The following is a 22,610-nucleotide window of genomic DNA, read 5'->3' on the forward strand; positions in this document are numbered from 1 at the left end:
GGGTTTGGGGGTCAGTGCTGGGGTTTGGGGGTCAGTGCTGGGGGTTTGGGGGCAGTGCTGGGGGTTTGGAGGGGCAGTGCTGGCGGGGTTGGGGGCAGTGCTCTGGGGGGCTGGGGGTCAGTGTTGGAGGGCTGGGGGTCAGTGCTGGGGGTTTGGGGGTCAGTGCTGGGGGTTTGGGGGTCAGTGCTGGGGTTTGGGGGTCAGTGCTGGGGTTTGGGGGGCAGTGCTGGGGGTGGGGGCAGTGCTCTGGGGGCGGGGTCAGTGTTGGGCTGGGGGTCAGTGTTGGAGGGCTGGGGGTCAGTGCTGGGGGTTTGGGGGGTCAGTGTTGGAGGGCTGGGGTCAGTGCTGGGGGTTTGGGGGGTCAGTGCTGGGGGTTTGGGGTTCAGTGCTGGGGGTTTGGGGGTGCAGTGCTGGGGGTTTGGGGGGCAGTGCTGGGGGTTTGGGGGGGCAGTGCTGGGGGTTTGGGGGCAGTGCTGGGGGTTTGGGGGGCAGTGCTGGGGGTTTGGGGGGCAGTTGGGGGTTTGGGGGGCAGTGCTGGGGTTTGGGGGGCAGTGCGTTGGGGGTTTGGGGGGCAGTGTTGGAGGGCTGGGGGTTGGGGGGGCAGTGCTGGGGGTTTGGGGGGCAGTGCTCTGGGGGGCTGGGGGTCATGTTGGAGGGCTGGGGGTCAGTGCTGGGGCTCAATGCTGGAGGGCTGGGGGTCAGTGCTGGGGTTTGGGGGGTCAGTGCTGGGGGTTTGGGGGTCAGTGCTGGGGGTTTGGGGGTCAGTGCTGGAGGGCTGAGGGTCAGTGCTGGGGGTCAGTGCTGGGGGTTTGGGGGTCAGTGCTCTGGAGGGCTGGGGGTCATGTTGGAGGGCTGGGGGTCAGTGCTGGGGCTCAGTGCTGGAGGACTAGGGGTCAGTGCTGGGGGTTTGGGGGTCAGTGCTGGGGGTTTGGGGGTCAGTGCTGGGGGTTTGGGGGTCAGTGCTGGAGGGCTGAGGGTCAGTGCTGAGGGTCAGTGCTGGGGGTTTGGGGGTCAGTGCTGGAGGGCTGGGGGTCAATGCTGGAGGGCTGGGGGTCAGTGCTGAGGGTCAGTGCTGGGGGTTTGGGGCTGGAAGTCATTGCTGGGGGGCTGGGGGTCAGTGCTGAGGCGGCTGGGTTTTCGGGGCTGGGGATCAGGGTGCGGTGGGCTGGGGGTCAGGGCTGGCAGCTGGGTGTCAGGGATAATAATAATAATAATAATCCTTGCATTTGTTATAGCGCTTTTCACGTCGGGAGGACGTCCCAAAGCGCTTTCACAGAACACACTGTAAAGTGAATTGACTGTATATTTGTGGGGAACGCGGCAGCCAATTGCGCACAGCAATGTCCCACAAACAGTCGTAGATTGAAAATGACCAATTTATTATTGTTTTTGGTTTTGGAGGGATTATTATTAGGCTCTGTGTGGAGTAAGGAAACTTGCCCAAGGTTTCGCCCTCAGCCTGGAATTGAACTCAGGTCTCTCACTTGCAAAGCGAGTGCTCTAACCACTGAGCTACAGGACTCCGAATGGAGGGATGGGGTCGGTACTCGGGGGTTGGGGTTCAGTGCTGGCGGGTTAAGTGTCAGTGCTGGAGGGCTGTGGGGGTCAGTGCTCGGGGGTTGGGGTTCAGGGCTGGAGGTCTGGGTGTCAGGGCTGGAGGTCTGGGTGTCAGGGCTGGAGGTCTGGATGTCAGGGCTGGAGTGCTGGGGGTCAGTGCTCTGGGGGTCAGTGCTCTGGGGGTCAGTGCTCTGGGGGTCAGTGCTCTGGGGGTCAGTGCTCTGGGGGTCAGTGTCAGTCTGGGGGGTCAGTGCCCTGGGGCCTGGGGGTCAGTGCTGGCCTGGGGGTCAGTGCCTGGGGGCCTGGGGGTCAGTGCCCTGGTGGGGGCCTGGGGTCAGTGCCCTGGGGGCCTGGGGGTCAGTGCCTGCCTGGGGGTCAGTGCCCTGGGGCCTGGGGTCAGTGCCCTGGGGCCTGGGGGTCAGTGCCCTGGGGGCCTGGGGTCAGTGCCCTGGGGGCCTGGGGTCAGTGCCCTGGGGCCTGGGGTCAGTGCCCTGGGGGCCTGGGGGTCAGTGCCCTGGGGGCCTGGGGGTCAGTGCCCTGGGGGCCTGGGGGTCAGTGCCCTGGGGGGCTGGGGGTCAGTGCTCTGGGGGTCAGTGCTCTGGGGGCCTGGGGGTCAGTGCTCTGGGGGTCAGTGTGTTGTGTCTCACGTCAGACCTTGAGCTCCTATAGTCTAGCCCAACACCTCGCCCGGAGATGCGGTCCTTCAAATGAGATATTAAACCGAGTCCTGTCTACCTGTTCATGTAGATCCCGAGGCACTGTTCGAAATGAGAAGGGAGTTTCTCTTGATGTCCTGGCCATAAAGAACCCAATTTCAAAAAAAAAAATGATCATGGATGTCTGTGGGATTTTGCTGCGTGCAAATAGGCTGTTGTTTTCAGCTACAAAATAGTCACCATGTTTTACTCGTGAAAGGCCGTAGGACATCCTCTTGATGTGAAAGATGCTATATGAATGTATAATTATTATAAAATACAAGACATTGTCAGTGGATATCATACAGTAATGCCTTGGAATTTTCTATAAAACAATTAAAAAACAAAGCTTTTATGAAATTAATTTTGTTTTTCAGTTGTGGAAACTTGAATGTGTACAGCGTGATCATTGCTGGGTCTTGACAATTGCGTGAGGACAGTTACTGCTCGTCTTAACCCATTATTGTTTAATTCAAGATGGTTAACGTTCTGAAAGGAGTCCTTGTTGAGTGGTAAGGGACTGATCTTTCCTGACTTTTTAATGTTAACTCTAAAGTAATAATAATAATCCTTGCATTTGATATAGCGCTTCTCACGTCGGGAGGACGTCCGAAAGCGCTTTCACAGAACACACTGTAAAGTGAATTGACTGTATATTTGTGGGCGAACGCGGCAGCCAATTGCGCACAGCAATGTCCCACAAACAGTCGTTGATTGAAAATGACCAATTTTATTATTGTTTTTGGTGTTGGAGGGATTATTATTAGGCTCTGTGTGGAGTAAGGAAACTTGCCCAAGGTTTCGCCCTCTGCCTGGAATTGAACTCAGGTCTCTCACTTGCAAAGCGAGTGCTCTAACCACTGAGCTACAGGACTCCACAGGTAGCCTTCCTTTTGCCTGTCACATTGCGTTTGTTGGACAAAACATTGATGGTCATCAAATGGTTAAAAATGGAAGAAACTGAGGTTTCTTAAGCGATGCATTCGAATTGAGCCATTTTGTGGTAAAAGTAATGTTTAGTCAGTTTATTATTTTGACACATGGATTTTATGAAGGTCCTGATTCCATTCTCTGGTTTAGAAGAACCAAGTGCTGTTTTTGAAGGATGTATGAGGAAACAAGAAACCACATTTATGCACAAAGTTCTATGTAAAATAATGAGGAAATACACTTATAATATGTTATAATATGATGAGTTGATGCCCACAAAGCAAAATTCTAACCCAGAGTGTCAAATAAACTATTGTTTGCCTCAAGTCGTTTTCTAACATATTGGGACAATCAATATCTGGTATTGATTTTCCTGGTCGTATTCTCATCCAGGAACTAAATTAGTTAATGTGGGATATCTTGCTTTTCATTTTAAGTCACACACAATACAGTTGGTTTCTGTGCATATGGAAGAATCTTTTATCAGTGTCACAGGCACTCTGTTGGGTGTTATGCTTGGAACTGTTGCAGAAGAGTGATCCATTGCTTTCATCCAAAGCCCTTTATAAGGAATATTATTTGTCTTTTTTGTCATTATCAGGTGCAAACTGACACCTATGAAGTGACACATGTCCAGACTTGTGATTAAAATTATATATTTTTTGGTGGCCTGTTTCTGTTGATTGTTTGGATTTCTTTTTGAACTCACCATCAGTGGCTTCACAGAAGTGTAGATTTTAAAGAAATATTAATGCTGATGCTCATTCAGCGAACCTTATACAACCTGCTACAGAAACACCTTCAAACCAGTTTCCACAGAGGTTATCAGCAGTTGGGGTGAGGATGTTAATATCAATAAACATTTGTTTCAAATTGTGGGTCTCATGGTAACTGTAGTTACTACTGGAAGAAACATACGGGAAATGGGACCCGCAGAAGTGAAGCAGTTAGTTCACAGGATACAGATTTTCTGGAAAGCAAGTACTATATTGCGATTGCTGTTAAATGGAATACAACAAAGGCAAACTTTTTTTTATGTCTGGCAAGGTCACAAAGTGTTATAAATTCTGGATAATTCTGTTGTTGGACTGTGCTGTCAATCATTTTTCAGTTAGAAATTAATTTGTGATGATAGATCTCTTGCAGGGGGGAATTGGTGAATGCATTCAGACCTCTGCCTAGTTAATAATGAACAGTGGTTCTGATATTTATGAGGTGATTGCACTGCCTCCTACTCATTAATTAAATCACCAGTGTAACCTCCTTCAATCAAAAAACGTTTAAAATTAATTTAATTTCCTCTCCCATTCTCAACCTTGCGGTGTCTTTTACGATTGTCTCTTACACTTTAATATCAGTTGCATCATAGTTTGTTAATGGTTCTCCTACATCCAGCTTCATTGCAAAATATTATTAATCCCCTTTAACCTCCATCTAATATTCCCCTCCAACTTGTAGCCATAATTCTGTAATGCTCATGCTATTTTTTCTTAATATGCATGAAGCACCCTATACCTTATTTCTCTGTTCTAATTTAATTAGCAAGTGAGAGACCTGGCTTCGATTTCCGGCAGGGCGAAACCTTGGGCAAATTTCCTTACTCCACATGTCTGATAATAATCCCTCAAGAAAAAAAACAATAATAAATTGGTCACTTGAATCCATCGTTTGTGGGACACTGCTGTGCGCAATTGGCTGCTGCATTTCACCCACAAATTTATAGTCAATTCACTTTACAGTATATTCTGTGAGGTGCTTTGAGATGTCCAGAAGATGTGAAAAGCGCTATATCAAGGATTATTATTACAAGGATTATTATTATAATTATATTTGGATTTTCCTCTTAATTGCGAACCCTACTTCAAACCACCTCCTGCCCACAGATCTTAATGGTACTTATTCACCAAAGCAACAACTTTCATTTATAAAGCTCCTTTCATGCAATATAGTGGTTCAAAGCACAAAGTGGGATGAAGTTGTAGAGGTTGTGAGCAGTGGCAGAAGGCCGCCAGCCACTGGTGGGGCACACAAGGTGGGGGATATGAAGCAGACCGGAGCCCGCTGAGCAGAGGGAGGAACAGGTTGGTAGGGGGTTAGGAGGTTGGAGAGGTAGGGGGGAGCAAGACCATAGAGAGCTTTGAAGGTGAGGAACAGGATCTTGAACTGTTAAAAGTAGAAAGGATAGTTGAGGCTCAACAAGATGCCAAGATTCCAGACTGGCTCAATGAAGTGGAGTGTGAATCCATAGATGGTGTTGCTGTCAGCACCTGAGGTGTGTAGACATCTTGTTGACGTTCAACTGAAGAAAGTTAGCTCTCATCCAGGACTTGATGTCTGACAGACATTCTGTCAGGACAGCAGTAGTCCTGGAGTCAAGGGTGGAGGCAGAGAGGTAGAGATGGATGTCATCCGCAAAAATGTGGAAGTTCACCCCATGTCTGTGGATGATGTCACCAAGCGGGAGCATATAGATATTGAAGAGGAGGGGACCAAGGACAGATCCCTGAGGAATGCTGCACGAGATGATACGGGGGTTAGAGGAGAAACTGTTTGTGGAGATGAAGTGGAGGCGGTGTGACAGGTACGATCTGAACTGGTCAAGTACAGAACCGTGAAGGTTGAGGTGAGAGGAGAGGCGGTGGATGAGGATAGAGTGGTCAACATTGTCGAAGGCAGCAGAGAGGTCAAGGAGGCAGAGGAAGCCCTGGTTGCAGATGGACAGAATGTCATTTGTCACTGTGACCAGGGCTGTTTCTGTCCTGTGGGCAGCACAGAAACCCGATTGGAGGGGTTCGTGAAGGGAGTGGCGGGAGAGGAAGGAGCGAAGCTGGGAAGCAATGACTCATTCCAGGACCTTGGAGAGGAAAGTTGGAGATGGGGAGGAAGTTTGGGAGCAGGAATGAGCCCAGGGAGGGTTTTTTTTAAGGATAGGAGTGATGACAGCCATTTTTAAACAGGTGGGAATGGTCGCAGAGGACAGGGAGAGGTTTATGATGTCTTTGGAGAGGGGTAGGGATGGAGTTGAGGGAGTAGGTGGTTGGTTTTATGCGGATTATACTAGTGATGAGAGAGGAGTGGGAGACAGGTTCGAAGGAGAGGAGGGAGGGATGGGTAGGGGCCGGGGTGATGGTAGTAGATGTAAGGGCAGAGGCAGCTGAGCAGATCCCCTTAACTTTGGATTTGAGGAAGTCCAGCATCACCTCGCAGTTGGCATTGGAGATGAGGATGGGCAAGGCATGAGAGGGTGGGCGGAGGCTGGGTTGGTGATTTTTAATTCCCTTCTCTCTCATTACGTTATCAGAAATGAGAAAATATTCCAGTTGTTTAGGCCAATTTTATATTTCCAATGAAAAAGGTGATTTTTACATTAGAATACATTAGAATATACAGCACAGAAACAGGCCATTCGACCCAACTGGTTTATGCTGGTGTTTATGTTCCTCCATTTTTGGTGTAATAATAGCACATTTAAAAAGATCAAAAGCTTTAGCAATTTGTTCCAGATTACAAATGTAACAATTATTCTTCAGGTATTTTTCTTTGTCTTAAGTGAGATCATCCGCGCTTCCTCTCATGCTCTGTTCATGGCTCATTCATAGAAAGAGCTTTCCTTAGTTTCATTTGGTATGTAATTCATGAGGGAAGCATTCCAAATGCAGGAATTTTGTCTATAGAAATCAATATTTGCTTTCAAAAACAACTTCCTATAAAGATTATGACACACTGCCAGCAAAGATGTCAGTATGTTGAATGATTCCAGTCGCCACGGCTAATATATCCATAAATTAAAGAGGATTTACAATCGAGAAACAATAAGAATTCACTGCAAATCCACAATTTGACAATAAGTACTTGCAACACCAGATTGTGAGACTTCTGTAATGAGGGAACAAGGCTGTTGACTTAAAGTAAAAAAATATGAAACCTAGCACCACAACTGTCATCAAACAATACTTTGTACGAGGTTCTTGCCCCACCCCACAAAAAAAAATTCCTGGTTACTTTTAATGGCTCTGTGTTGAAATACATTTTACATACTTAAAATCTTACATCTCTTACATACTTTCATTTATCAACATCGTCCTTGAAACGGTCTTGATTATGTTCTTATGTTCTTCATAATTGTGAGATTCAGTTTGCACAATCAAGGAAAAGCATGATATCACCACCCCGGAAAGAGGGACTCAGTTCTTGACATAAAACCAATGGCACGTGAAGGTGGAGCAGGCTTCTTGATTCACCTCTTGAGTTCTTGTGCCACCGCATCTCTTATGAACTGCAGACTGCGCTGGTAAAGGAATGAGTTTCTATTCCCAGGTTTGCAAATGTTTAGATGATTGACTTCCACAGGAATAAAATCACCAATCCCCATGTCTGCAAAATATGTTTTTGGAAGAAAAAAAAATGAATAACGTACAAAACAAAATTAGTAAATTTTCGTTAACTAAGTTATCATAGTTGAGGGAGGAAGGCAGGGTGGCCGAAGGCACGGTCAAAGAGGACGGTCTTTAGACGGCACTTGAAAGAGACAAGTGGAGGGATTGCGGAATAGAATTCCAGAGTGTAGGGGCAGAGATGCTGAATGTCCAACCGCCAATGGTGGGGCAGGATGTGCACGGGACCTGAACAACAACAACATTAGATTTATAGAGCGCCTCTCATGTTGGGAGGACGTCCCAAAGCGCTGAACAGTTAGGTGTCGGGGCCCGAGCATGGGGGAGGGGTGGTGTAGAGGTGGTCGAATTCAAGATCCTGATCCTCACCTACAAGGCCATTCACGGCCTTGCACCCTCCTACCTCTCTGACCTACTATCCCCCTACTTACCTGCTCGTACCCTCCGTTCCTCTGGCTCCGGTCTGCTCCACATCCCCCACCCTAACATCGGTGGCCGGGCTTTCAGCCTCTCAGCCCCGAGGCTCTGGAACTCTATCCCCCAGTGCCTTCGCCGCCTCCTCCCTTTCCTCCTTCAAGGCCGGTCTCAAGACCTTTCTCTTTGACCATGCCTTCAGCTCCCCTCGACTCTCTACCCCGTCCTCGCTCCCTCCCTTCCCTCCCCTCAGTCTGACCAGTTCCCCCCGCTCGGATCCTGACCCAACTGTCCAGCACCTTGGGACACCCTCCTGACGTGAAAGGGGCTCTATAAATGCAATCTTGTTGTTGTTGTGTTGTTGTTGTAGGAGTGAGGGAAGGCAGAGAGGTGGGAGGGCGACCAAAGGCACGGATGAAGAGAAGGGTCTTGAGATTGGCCTTGAAGGAGGCAAGGGAGGAAGCGAGGCAAAGGGACCGTGGGATGGAGTTCCAGAGTGTGGGGGCTGAGAGGCTGAAAGCCTGGCCACCGATGGTAGGGCGGGTCGGGCAGGAGACATGGAACAGGTCAGAGCCCGCTGAATGGAGAGAGCGGCCAGGTTGGTAGGGAGTCAGCAGGTCACAGAGGTAGGAGGGGGTAAGGCCATGGATGGCCTTAAAGGTGAGGATCTTGAACTCGATCCTCTGGGAGATGGGGAGCCAGTGGAGTCAGGTGAGGGTGGGAGTGATGGGGTCACTGAAGCAGTCGGAGGGAGCGGACAGGCTTATTTGGGGTTACGAGGTCGGAAAGGTAGGGGAGAGCAAGACTGGAGCGGTTTGAAGGTGAGAACGAGGGTTTTGCACTTGATTCTCTGAGGGATGGGGAGCCAGTAAAGCCGGGCAAGGAGTGATTGGTTCACGGAGCCTGGTGAGGGAGAGGGCACGAGCTACAGAGTTCTGAATAATCTGAAGCTTGTGGAGGGAAGAGTTGGGAAATTCAGCGAGCAGGCAGTCGGCGTAGTCAAGCATACTCAAGTTCTTCCTTAGAGAAGCATACACCATACACTTGACAACCCCTCCTATAGCACCTCTGATAGTGAATATTGAAAAGAATATCTGATGGAAGCTGTTTTTTTTAAGAAAAAAATAAAATTTTGATAGCCTAGACAGGCTTTGATGTAAAGCTCTTTTCTTTCATGCTTGAGGGGTACATAAATTACTTTGGGGGATTAGAGATTTGAATTTACATGCAATATAGTGGTACTATATATATCTGTGTGAGCAGATCTTTACAATGGCCATTAACATTGAGACTGAGGTTCCATAAAAATAGTAATCCTCTTTGTGGTCTGCAGAATTTCAAGGAGTGTCATCAATGAGTTAGTCACTTCTGCATGCTTTCTAGCTACATCTGGCGTGACTGTGTGGTAGAATAAAGAACAAATGCATATTATTCTGTAAAGCAATACTTTTTTATAAATTTCAACATCTAACTTTCCATAAGGTAAAATCACCCAACCCTCATTGCTCGGGATGACTAGTGTGAGTTATGGCAATGTCACACTGCATTAAGGGCGCTCTTCTGAAGTTGGAGTTTAAGGTAGATTTTATTTTTAGCTCAGAAAAAGCATTACTTTGCAGCTTCCTGTGTCATACCACAACAACAATTTGTACTTATATAGCGCCTTCCACGCAGGGTAGTGTCTCAGAGCGCTTAAGAATAGCGGAGCCTGACTCTGAGCCGGAGCAGAGGGGGTGGAGGTGACCGTAAGCACGGTTGAAAAGGAAAGTTTTAAGGCCGGACTTGACCAAGGGGAGAGAGGGGGGCAAGGCAGTGGGATTGAGGGAGAGTGTTCCAAAGTTTCAGACATAGTGGTTGAAAGCACGACCTCCGATGGTGGGGCTGAAGGTGTGAAGGACGAGCAGGAGGCCAGAGCCAGTCGATAGAAGGTGCTGAGTGGTGGATTGGGAAGTGAGGAGGTCGGAGAGGTAGGGAGGTGCCAGGGAGTGAAGGAAATTGAACACGAGTGTGAGGATCTTGAAGTCGATCCGTTCGGTGATGGGGAGCCAGTGGATCCTGGCCAGAACTGGTGAGATGGGGGTATGGGGACCAAAGTACCAGTCCAGAGTGCTTAAAAGTGAAAACATATTGCTAGCACTCTTATCCTTGATGGATAGAGACGTTACATTTTCCAGGATGGTGGTGGTGGTGAGGGGCTAGAGGTTAGCATATTCTCCTTAAGGCTTTAAAAAGAAGCACATCCAGGAGAGGATTGTTTAAGCATACAAAACAATAACAACAACAAAATTACATTTATAGCGCGTCTTTCACGTCGGTAGGATGTCCCAAAGCGCTGAACAGTTAGATGTCAGGGCTCAAGCATGGGAGAGGGGTGGTGTAGGGGTGAGGGAAGGCAGAGAGGTGGGGGGGAGACCAAAGGCACGGTCGAAGAGAAGGGTCTAGAGACCGGCCTTGAAGGAGGCAAGGGAGGAAGCGAGGCGAAGGGACCGTGGGATGGATTTCCAGACTGTGGGGGCAGAGAGGCTGAAAGCCCGGCCACCGATGGTAGGGTGGGTCGGGTAGGAGACATGGAGCAGGCCAGAGCCTGATGAGCTGAGGGCCGACAAGGAGGGAGTTCCCGTAATCAATGCGTGGGTGAGGGTTTCGGCAGCCTGAGGGGTGAGGCAGTGGCGGAGTCTGGCACTGTTGCGGAGGTGGTGATAGGCAGTGCCGGTCATGGCGCGGATGTGGGGGAGAAAGGACAGTTCAGGGTCAAACAAGACAGGCAGTCAGTCAGGACCTCAGTAGTTCAGGGTGGAGGCAGAGAGGTAGAGTTGGGTATATGAAATTTACCCCATGTCTGCGGATGACGTCACCAAGGGGGAACACGTAGAGGGTGAAGAGGAGGGGACCGAGAACAGAGCCCTGAAGAACACCACATGAGACCGTGCGGGGGCTGGAGGAGAAACTGTTTGCCGCGACGAAGTTGAGGCGGTGTGAAAGGTAGGACCTGAACCAGTCAAGGACAGAACCTTGAAGGCTGAGGTGGGAGGAGAGACGGTGGAGGAGGATTGAGTGGTCCATGGTGTCAAAGGCGGCGGAGACGTCAAGGAGGACGAGGAGGCAGAGGGAGCCCTGGTCACACATGGTCAGGACGTCGTTTGTGACCTTGACCAGAACAGTTTCCGTGCTGTGGGCAACACGGAAATCCGATTGGAGGGGTTCATGGAGGGAGTGAGAGGAGAGGAAAGAGTGAAGCTGGGAGGCAACGGCTCACTCAAGGACCTTGGATAGGAAGGGGAGATTTGAGACGGGCCGGTAGCTAGATAGCTGTGATGGGTCAAGGGAAGGTTTTTTCAAGGTGGGGGTGACAGTGGCTGTTTTGAGGGGGGAAGGAACAGTGCCAGATGACATGGAGAGGTTAATGATGTCGGTGAGTAGTGAGGCAAGGAGGTGGAGCTGGGATTTAAGGAGAGGGGAAGAGATGGGGTGGGGTCGAGGGAGCAGGTGGTGGACTTCATGGAAGTTATGTGTTAAAGGCAGAGGAGGGGGTGACAGGTTCAAAGGTGTGGAAGGAGGGATGGGTAGTTGTCAGATGGGTAATTGTGTGGAGTGGGTGTAGGGAGGGCTTGGAAGTTGGGAGGGCAGTGGCAGCTGAGCAGATTCCCTCGATTTTGGACTCGAGTAAGTCCAGCATTTTCTCACAGTGAGAATCGGAGGAAAGTATCTGCGAGGCATGTCGGAGAGGGCAGAGGAGCTGGTTAGTGGTGGAGAACAGGAGCCTGGGATTGCCTTTCGCCTCCAGGATTAACCCAGAATAGAAGGATGATTTGGCCGAGGCGAGAGTAGAGTGGTTGTTCTTGATGAGGTCCAGCCAGATGTGGCGGTGGACTGTTAGGCCAGATTTGAGCCAAGTGCTTTCAGCAGCCTGCACCTGGCCCTTAAGCGAGCGGAGGTGGCTGCTGAACCAGGGTGAGGTTTGGGAATAGGAGGCAGTTCGGGAGGTGAGGGGGGCAAGGACATTGAGTGTGGTGGAGAGGGTGCTGTGGAGAAGAGTAAGTGCAGTGAGTGGATTGTTGCGAAAGGTGGGCCAGAGGGGGAGGAGATCAGAGGATTCCAGGGCAGCGGAGAGGGATTGCGGGGAGATCTTCTTCCACGGGCGGTAGAAGATGGGGGTATGTTTGGAGGCAGCGGGGAGAGGGATATGGGAGTTGAGGGAGATTAAATGGTGTTCAGAGATGGCCTTGTCAGTGATGGTGACATCCGAGACACTGAGGCCGCGGGCGATCACCAGATCGAGCGGGTGGGTGTGGGTAGCAAAGTGGATGTGGAGGGAGAGGTTGAGAGAGAAGTCTGAGGAGATGGAGCAGGAGGGGTGAAGTGGAGGTTGAAGTTGCCTAGGATGATGAGGCAGTCGAAGCAGAGGCAGAGGGAAGCAAAGAGAGTGGAGATGTCAGAGATGAAGGTGGGAGAGGATTTTGGGAGGTGGTAGAGTAAGAGAATACAAAAGTGAATAATTCAAATTTTGGATTTTTAAAAATTACTTTGCAGAATATCATCACAAAACTAACCTTTAAAATCTGTTGAGATTATTATACCCAATTTAAACTGATTTTAATACCTGCTGAATTTAGCGGAACCACATGCAGTCTGATCATACTGCCGATATTTGTTGGTAGAATTTCCCCGAAACTCAACATGTTGATCTTCTGCTCTTCTATTAGATTCCTGAAATTATTGTTCAGGTCTCTTAAAGCTGGAGAATCTACAGGGAAATATTCGTTAATAAAAGTGAATAAAATGTCAATTATTACTGAACTATCATAGTGACCTGATGACTTGCTATGACTTAACAGTCCTGTATGAGAGGTAACTTTCTTCAGTTGAACGTCAACAAGACCGAGGCTCTCCTGATTGGCTCCGGTCAGCGCCTCCTCACCTCAGGCGCTGACAGCATCACCGTCCATGGTTGCACACTCCATGTTGCTAAGCCAGTCCAGACCCTCAACTATCCTTTTTACCCCACATCTGTGCCATGACCCGCTCTGCTTTCCCCCACCTCCGCAACATTGCCCGTCTCCGCTACTGTCTCACATTGTAGGCCATCAAAACCCTCAGACATGCTTTCATTACATCGAGGCTCGACTATCAAACTCACTGCTTGTCAGCTTCTCCAACTCCTCCCTCCACAGGCTGCAAATCATCCAGAACTCTGCAGCCCGGGTCCTCTCCTGCACTAGGCTCCATGACCCTATCACCCCCATCCTTGCCCAACTCCACTGGCTTCCCATCACACAGAGAAAACAGTTCAAGATCCTGGTACTCACATTCAAAGCCCTCCACGGTCTTGGTCCCCCCTATTTCTGCGACCTCCTAACCTCCTTCCATCCTGCTTGCTCTCTCCACTGAGCAGGTTCCAGCCTGCTTCACAACCCCTGCCTTGCTCACCCCACTATTGTCGGGCGGGCCTTCCGCCACTCTGCCCCCACCCTCTGGAACTGCATCCCACAGGCCCTTCATCTCGCCCCCTCCCTTGCTACCTTCAAGACCCATCTCAAGAGCCTCCTCTTCAACCGTTCTTTCGATCTCCCTGCTTCTCCCCCTGCCCTCCACCCTCCCCGACCCCAACCCCCAGCTCAGGTCTGTAACTCTGTCTGTCCAGCGCCTTGGGACAACCTCCTGATGTGAAAGGCGCTATGCAAATGTAATTTTGTTGTTGTTAACAGGTGCAAAGGAGGAGATTCAGGTTCTGAATTTTGACCATTAATTCTCTAGATTTTCTGCAGAAAGAATATTCCAATACTATCCAGTAATAGCTCCAATGCACTGTATCTTTGTGTTTTGAGATCAAATCCATTGTGAGCATATGTACAAAGCTCCTATCTAGTTACTAGTTTCAATTTAATGGTACTTATTCCACTATTTAACAAACTGACTTATCTGAATGTATCCTAACATTGTTCTCAGTGGCCACATTTGTGAATCTGGGCCTGTGGCAGTGGACATCTGCCCGGATTGCTAAAACCAACTGTACAGCTCCAACTGCTGCCCTGGCTGAGATCAGCCAACTCAGCATGAACTAATCTATAAAGCTAAGTGCTACACAGAGTGCTGCCTTTGCCTACAAGGCCATAGGATGATGAAAATCTTTTTTAATAACACACAAATAGTTTCCTGGTCACTTTCCATATTTAACGGTGCCTTGTCAGAGCAGATTCCATAAGCACATTAGCCTATTCAATGCTAAGTACTAATCAGTTCAAAATACACCATGTCTACAGTGGGATGACAGAACATTGCTAAGAGTCGCTTTGTTTAAGAAACATCTAACATTTTTTTCCGCATAAAGCTACATACAATATACAGCACAGGAACAGGCCAACTGGTCTATGCCAGCGTTTATGCTCCACAAGAGCCTCCTCCTGCCCTTCCTCAACTAAGCCTATTGGCATTACCTTCTATTCCTTTCTCCCTCATGTACTTATCTATCTTCCCCTTAAATGCATCTATGCTATACATTGCAATTTACATTGCATCTACACATGGGACATTGATGGGTTGCCACATTCGTCCCACAAATACATTCACTACACTTTACAGTAACCGTGTCAAGGCTTTGAGATATTCTCAACATTATAGGCCCCATGCTAAATGCAAGCACTATTATTTTAGCTAACTGTCAAATAAACAGTGGAGTCCTGTAGCTCAGTGGTTAGAGCACTTGCCTTGCAAGCGAGACGCCTGGTTTCAATTCCAGGCAGGGCGAAACCTTGGGCAAGTTTCCTTACTCCACACAGAGCCTAATAATAATCCCTCAAAAAAAAAATAATAAATTGGTCATTTTCAATCCACGACTATTTGTGGGACATTGCTGTGCGCAACTGGCTGCCACTTTTCACCCACAAATATACAGTCAATTCACTTTACAGTCTATTCTGTGAAGCACTTTGAGATGTCAAGACGTAAAAAGCGCTATATAAAATGCAAGGATTATTATATTGTATTATTATTATAAACAGAAAAGCCCCCAACAACTTTCAATGTCTCTTGATCTGCAAGTATTCTGATTTATTACATGGGCCTTTCTGTGGTAAAAAGATGATGGTACGTATTAGTAGAGCATACAGTGGAAGAAAAAAACAGAAGGTTAAGTTGATCCAAATAGCGTCCACCTTACCTTTGCTAAGCTCCTTGACTTCAACAGAAGGAAATAGCAGAAATCGAGCATTAATGGAGTATTCTGCTAAGCGAGATCCATGATGGGGCACACTGTAAAATACAATGCCTTGAGTATTCTGAACCATTGCTCTCATTTCTGGATCTTCTTTAGCATCCAACAGCATCTGTTTGACTAGCAAGCCTACAATACAGAAATTATATCAGTTGAACTAAGGGAAATCTGATAACTAGAGATCATTGTTTATTGTCGTCCTCTCACTTTACTCTTACTGAGTACAATCCAATTCCACAGGTGCCTCTGTTGCCTCCAATAACTCATCCAAAGTGGTCATTTATATGTGAGTTCAGGCAGTGCTGGTTAGATATTCAACTGTGAAACATCATACCTGAGCCTGACCTGGCATTTTCTAGTACTATTCATTGGATAGTAATTGAGGTGGGAATTCTGACCTGCTGTCTTTCTGTTCCTATCACTTGGGTGTAGGGGCCAGTTATCGAACCCCCCCCCCCACTGAGATCAACTAGCTCATCACAGTCTTGGGATTGAACTAATTTTCACAGTAGGTATTTCATCTGAGCCACCTGAAGGGCTCTGCAAGCATATTGGTGCTTAACATCACAATACTGGGAAGCAGAAAGGAATTGATCTAGGATCTAGAGCTTAAAAGACAGCTATCAGATTGGTTACCATAATCAGCACCTCAACATAAACAGATTTATACCTGGTACCTGATATATTCAACGTCAGATATTCAGTGTCTGCACCATTAAATCACCAATGCATATCAATATATGAGGCTGTTATCACCGAGAGCTGAGCAATAGCCACACAATTATAAAGGTTAATCACCATTAAAGAGAATTTGACCACACTAAAGCTGTTCAGAGTAAACACCAATTGCACCTCTTCAGAGGCACTAGACTCTTGACAGGATTCCCTTTTTCTTCATAGCACATCCTTTAGTTGTTAACCAAGAAAGCACTATACAGCATTTTGTTTTTTTTAAAAAAACATTGAATCTGATCACACTCAGTTTATGACTGTATGAATAAAGCTGCCACTTGTTGTATTCTCAAGTATTCAGCCAAAAATGATTGGGGCCTTAACCATTTTGTTGATGTTTTATTATCAAATATCTTGCATTGGGATATGAAAAGAACTTCTGGGGTCGTTACCAGCAAAGCATACAAGCCTACTGCCAATACCAGCAATGCTATACAAAAAAAGCTGTGGGAATTAATTTTATATAGGCGTCCTGTGGGGTTGGCGATGTCCAGATGTAGCTGATTGAATAACATTAACTGCCGAAATCTCAAATGTAAGATTAACTAAAATCAGTTGTTAACCCAAGCAGTTAAATCTTGAGTTTTTTGTTTGCTGCTGCTGTTGTTTAAAGCTCATGTAAAACCATAGAAATTTACAGTACAGAAGGCTAGTCAGCGCATCATGTCTGTTCTGGCTCTTTCAAGGAGCAATCTATTCAGTCCTATTTACCTGCCTTTTCCCCATACCCCTGTAAATTACTAATTTTTAAATCTCTATCTAGTTCCTTCTTGAAAGCTAATATGGAACCTCAACCACCGATGGGATATTCCATATCCTAGCAACTCTCTGTAAAATAAATCCTCCTAATCTTTCCTTTAGCTAATTAACTTGAAATGATGCACTCCAGTCACTGTGGTGAAAATAATTTTTCTACATTGACTATCAAAACCCCTCTTCATTTCAAAGAACTCCATCAGGTCTCCCCTCAATCTTCTCCGTTCCAATGGCAATCGGCCCAGGTCCTCCAGCCTCTGCTCATCAGTCAACACATTCATCCTGGTATCATCCTCATCAATCACCTCTATAACCTCTCTTTGGCCTTGCCATCCTTCTTAAAGAGGAGTGACCCAAACTGGACACAATACTCTAACTTAAGATTTGTATAAGTTAAGCATCACTTAACAATCTGTTTTTATATTTTTGCTTCTATTTCATTTTTTGAATCGATGAATCGATGACTCAAATAATCCAAAATTTATTTTTTCAGCTAATCAGGAGGATTAAGGACCAGAAACAAGTCTTGTGTTGGTTACATACTTTGGGTTGCTTTCCCCACTGTAATGGAACATCAACAGTTGCTACATGTAGCACCAACAGGAATTCTAGCCCACTGATGTGTACAGAGGCAGTGCAGTGTTCTGGTGAACAGTGAATGGGAAAACATGGCTGCTGAACACTGTCAGTATTACAAGAGTTTTTGTGGGAGCAAGCAGTAGTGAGATAGACCAAGAGAAACAACAACAACAACAAAATTACATTTGCAAAGCTCCTTTCACGTCGGGAGGATATCCCAAGGCGCTGAACAGTCAGGAATCAGGACGCAAGTGTGGGGGGTCAGAGTTGGGATGAGGGGGGGCAGAGGGGGTAGGAGGGCGGCTGAAGGCACGGTCTAAAAGGAGGGTCTTGACTTGTGCCTTGAAGGAGGCAAGAAAGGAAGCGAAGCGAAGGGTTCGTGGGATGGAGTTCCAAAGGGTGGAGCAGAGAGGCTGAAAACCCGGCCGCCGATGGTAGGGTGGGTCGGGCGGGAGACATGAAGCAGGCTCGAGCCTGCTGAACGGAGGAAGTGGACAGGCTGATAGAAGGTTAGCAGGTCAGAGAGGTAGGAAGGGGCAAGGCCGTGGAAGGGCTTGAAAGTGAGGACCAGGATTTTGAATTCTGTCTCTGAGAGATGGGGAGCCAGTGGAGCTGGGCGAGGATGGGGGTGATGGGGTCACAGAGCCTGGTGCGGGAGAGGACACGAGCTGCAGAGTTCTGGATGATCCTAAAGATCACAAAGAACTCAATGAACCAAATTGCTGCTACATACTTACTTTCTTTCCCCACAATTGTTTTAATAAAAGGTGTTTGCATTAACAAGGTATTTGCCACTGGTGTAAGAGCCACTTTTCCTAATGTCCCAATTATAAAATGGTAATGAGGAAGGTTGGTATCTGTTTAGTTTATTCGTACAATTCTTACCTCCCATACTATGTGCCACCCAAACCACTGGCCTATTCCCAACACCTGCAGCTTTCAGTTTAGTCAGCAGCTCACGACTCCTGTAAGCCAAGGACTTCCTGAATAAAAGCAGAAAATAAGATAAGTCCAGGTTTAACTAAAGCCACAATTTCGGGCCTGTTTCAATTTACGAGACACTCTGAATTATCCAATCCAGTTAGTCTGAATGGATTGAATTTGAAGTCAGTTGAATGTAAAAATTTCCACAAATAAAAATGTAAAACGTTTTTAAAAATTAAATTTCTTATTCAAATAACTTTTTAAAGATCAGCAACTGTTAAGCTCCACTATTGTTAAACAATCCGAGATGCTACCCCCATGTGAAGGGTACTATATAAACACAACTAGTTGTTGATAAATGAACCATTGAACCACGAGGAATCCCGGTTTTCTTAATAACCTCAGTACTTGCTGTACCGAAGACTTGTGCAGAGTTTAATGTTACTTTGGGGTACACACACACTAATTTCAAATGAAAGGATTGTTACCGAGCAACATTGAATACCATGGTTGTTGATGTCAGGCAGAAGGGAAACATATGCATCATTGGTTAAGCCTTGGTACTTTTCATGGCGATCTCTTATGAGGGCCCTCCTCCCAAGCAAAACTCAGAGAGTAGAGGAAGCGGCAGATGAATAAGGCAGATCGAATTAAGACTTTTTCCTGGTACTCTCAGAACTTTCTAGGCTCGGAAACTTGACTCCAAGCACGTAAGAGTTGTTCAGACCAAAAGGGAACCTTGCCTGATGTTAAAGAGAGCGAACATCAGGGCCTTAGGAGAATGCTTCTTATTGGCTTGAATGTTTATATTTGAGGATTTGCATTTGTGGTTTGAATATCTTTAGTATCTCCACTATTTGCTCTCGTCATCCCAAAATACAATTTGTGGTAGACTCACTAGACCACAAAAAGATGGAATAGGGAATGCCAGAAAACTGGAGAATATAGAAAGTGCCACCAAACGTAGTACTGTGTTATGCTCCACACAGTAGTCGATAATAATTTACCCTCAAAAGGGTTTCTGAGCAGTGACCTAGACAAAAGTAGCAAACACAGAATGAGTGCCGTAAGACTCAATATCAACTTGCCCAACCAGTTCTAAAGATTCAGAAAAAGATTGGTAACAAAGCAGGTTTCTAGCAGAAAGCATTGGGATTTTTCATGGCACTTGCCCAGCAATGCTCAGGACCACTATAATAACACAAAGGAGATTAGCTGCAGAACTGCAGGTGGCAACATATTCAGAGAAACGTTGGCACACAAGCTCATTGCATCATCAGACTATCTCCACCAAAAGTTTAATAACCTTTTAAAAATATATAATTCTTCAAGTAATAGAAAGATGAAGATTTCACAGAATTTGTAACATTTCACTGTCCTTCAAACTCAGTGGCCAAATTTTAGAAAAAGGAAAAAACACTCAGATTTTAGTAGTTTTTCTGCAAAGAATTAACACTGGAAGAATGCTCTGAATCCATTTTTAAATGTAAATACTCAGCATGTAATTAAACATGCCTCAATAAAATAACTAATCGATCCATGAGATCTATCCACAGCTTTTAGCACCATAACCGTTTAGTTAACAAGATGTGATTGCTTCAATACAACATGCTGATGCATGATGATACAACATTCAGTGCCTACATTTCCCTTTCTAAGAGAAACAAGCACATGAGATTCATGCAAGCCAGAGATTCCAATGTGTATCACACGGAATTTCTGCAGTGTTGCAGCACTGTAAATATTGAATGGTGTGACAACTTATGAATCTGCACTATAGCATTCCTCTTGTAAAAAGGATTTCAAAAGTAAAAACATCATAATACTGCAGGACAAAGACTAAAACCTGGACTTAGGTGAAGGGTTTTAGATCAAGTTGAGTTTGCAATTAGCACATACCTTTCATTCTCCACAGGGCACTTAGATCTCCAGTCACTGAGGTGGGTGTCATACTCTACTGATAAAATCCTTAGGTTGGGGCAATCTGCAGCTAGCCATGTCTGAATGCAAATCAACAACACAAAAATAATCAATCAAACCAACATTTCATTAATAATAATGATTGCATTTGATATAGTGCCTATCACGTCTTCGAGACTTCTCAAAGCGCTTCACAGAATAAATTGTAAAGTGAATTGACTGTATATTTTGTGCGTGAAACACAGCAGCCAATTGCACACAGCAGTGTCCAATAAACAGCCATGGATTGATTGACCACTTTTTTTTAAAAAAGGGATTATAACCCCCAAGAAAAGTGATCCGCCAATCGACTAACAACTGGATTCCTACTGACTGCTCGGTAAACAGAGGCGTGTTAAGTAAAGAAACGTGCACAAGATTTTGCCCTGCTTGGGGCGAATGCTCTAACCACTAAGCTACAGGACTCCACAATTTGAAATGAACAATTTCATTCACATGTAAACCAAGTTCTAAACTGGTTCCCACTCTAAGTGACATTTAGCAATGTCCCAAATGCAGTACCTACCAGTGCAACAAGAAGATCCCAGAAGCACTGTGTTCACAAGGCAGCGCTAATGTTATCAGAACATAAGCTGCATTCAGCATTTGAAATTAGTAAAGAATAATAATAATTCTTAAATTTGATATAACACCTTTCACATCAGGAAGATGTCCAAAGGTACTTCACAAGATATTCTGTAAAGTGGAGTGGCTCTGTGTTTCGCAGGCAAATGGGGCAGCCAGTTTTCACACAGCAATGTCTCACAGACAGCTATGAAATGAATGACAAATTTTTATTTGGAAATGTTGGCAGAAACTCTGCTCTTTTCAAATATCGCCAACATCCGTTCAACATCCCCCCTGTACAGTCAAACAGAGCCTTGGTTTAATGTCTCATCCAAAGAATAGCACCTCCAACATTGCACTGGAGTGTCACCTTAGACTATGTGAGTTCAAAGTCCCGATGTAAGGGCTGGAATGCACAATTTTCTGACTCAGTCAGCCTAAGAAAATTGGTCCCTACAATTGCATTAATAAGATGGAGAAGGAGATAGTATCAATCGTACCTTCCACACAATACAGAGTTAGGTAGGTTCACCTGATCCCGCATTGTTAGGGATTTCCAAAGGGACATTTTCCTTTTAAGAAACTGTCATTCCCCAAATAATATCCATGGAACACCACACCTATAATAATTCATCTAGGTTTTAAGGAGGTGCCTTTCTGAAAGGTTCAAAACAAAGCATCAGAGAGTAAGCTCTTTACGCCAATGATTCCCCCCCCCCCACCCCAGGGCATTTCACTTTAAAAATGGTTCTCCTAATTTTCTGCATGATGTTGATATACAAACTACTGTATGAAGTCTCAGCAGAGATTGCCAACATATATTACACGGGGCTCTAATACTTTTGAATAACTGATCTGCCTGGCAGCTTCTTCTTCTGAATCAAACCTATCTGTATGAAGTGCTCTGTCAGATCAGACCGTGCTAATTTACAGTCAGCAGTGAGCTCACAGATCCCAGCAGCCATCACTAAATGAATTTCGATTTGGATCTGTGCTCCACTGATCAGGCAATAACAACAAAAAGATATTATAGGCAGGGTTAGACCATCATTATTACATTACAGCAAAAAAAACTTATAAAATGTTATGGCAAATGTGTTCATTTATTCTCAATCAAGATTACACTTGAATCAGAGCTTCCATTTAATAGGAGTGAATGGTATCGGGCGGCTGCTATTGTAGGTTTGGACATGGTATGTGTTCTGGCAGATTCCACTGTGCTTTATGTTCCTTCACTTTCACCCTCCAGTGGACTCAGCATGTGTGCAGCCACAAGTTGAAATTTATTGGGAAATCTCTACAGAAAGTCTTGCAGCTAAATAATTCAGATGTATTTGCATAAATTTAAAATATTTATTTATTTTTTGCTTGCAAAAAAAATCAAAGAAATGATGCCTAAATGTTATTTAAAAGCTCTATAAAGCAACTGTGCGGAGTGGATTTGGGAAGCAGCCAAGGGCATTAAAATATCAGGATGTAGTAAACAGATTGAAGGAAAAATTCACACATATCGTGGGGAAAGTTTCATACAAATAAACATCTTCTGCATAGAAATCTCCTACTCTAACACTAGAATCATATAGAATTAGAACGCATTGCTCCTCTAAAGCGTTCATCTAATTCTTCACTTATCTAAGGCACACAGTGAAGATTAACAAATTTAACATATGCTGTAGTAAAACTCTTTAACCCAAAATAGTGTTTACCATCGATGCCTGGGTAATTCTGACATCTAAATCAATTCTGGCATTTCCACTGGCTGGAGAGGTATTAAACTGACCTATTTATAATATACAGAATGGCATTTACAAAGGGGAACATGAGGCTGCAAAATTCACTGTATCATGGGTAAATGTTCACTTTTAACTATTTATATGCTTGAAAGAGGCACTG

At 45.8% G+C, this 22,610-nt stretch overlaps 1 protein-coding gene across 1 annotated transcript in view; it reads right to left on the reverse strand.

Moving 5' to 3' along the window:
* Positions 1-7,051: 7,051 nt before the first annotated feature.
* serac1 (serine active site containing 1) overlaps positions 7,052-22,610 on the reverse strand; it is a 40,319-nt gene continuing 24,760 nt past the window's right edge. Inside the window, exons 12-16 of the mRNA XM_007893873.2 lie at positions 20,091-20,191; positions 18,153-18,250; positions 15,147-15,329; positions 12,591-12,734; positions 7,052-7,556 (exon numbers count right to left, since the gene is read on the reverse strand). Coding sequence (XP_007892064.2) covers positions 7,420-7,556; positions 12,591-12,734; positions 15,147-15,329; positions 18,153-18,250; positions 20,091-20,191 — 663 coding nt within the window. The 3' untranslated portion in view covers positions 7,052-7,419. The remainder of the gene's footprint in view (positions 7,557-12,590; positions 12,735-15,146; positions 15,330-18,152; positions 18,251-20,090; positions 20,192-22,610) is intronic.

This window comes from Callorhinchus milii, unplaced genomic scaffold, assembly GCF_018977255.1.
Source record: "Callorhinchus milii isolate IMCB2004 unplaced genomic scaffold, IMCB_Cmil_1.0 Scaffold3, whole genome shotgun sequence".
NCBI classification, from domain to species: Eukaryota; Metazoa; Chordata; class Chondrichthyes; order Chimaeriformes; family Callorhinchidae; genus Callorhinchus; species Callorhinchus milii.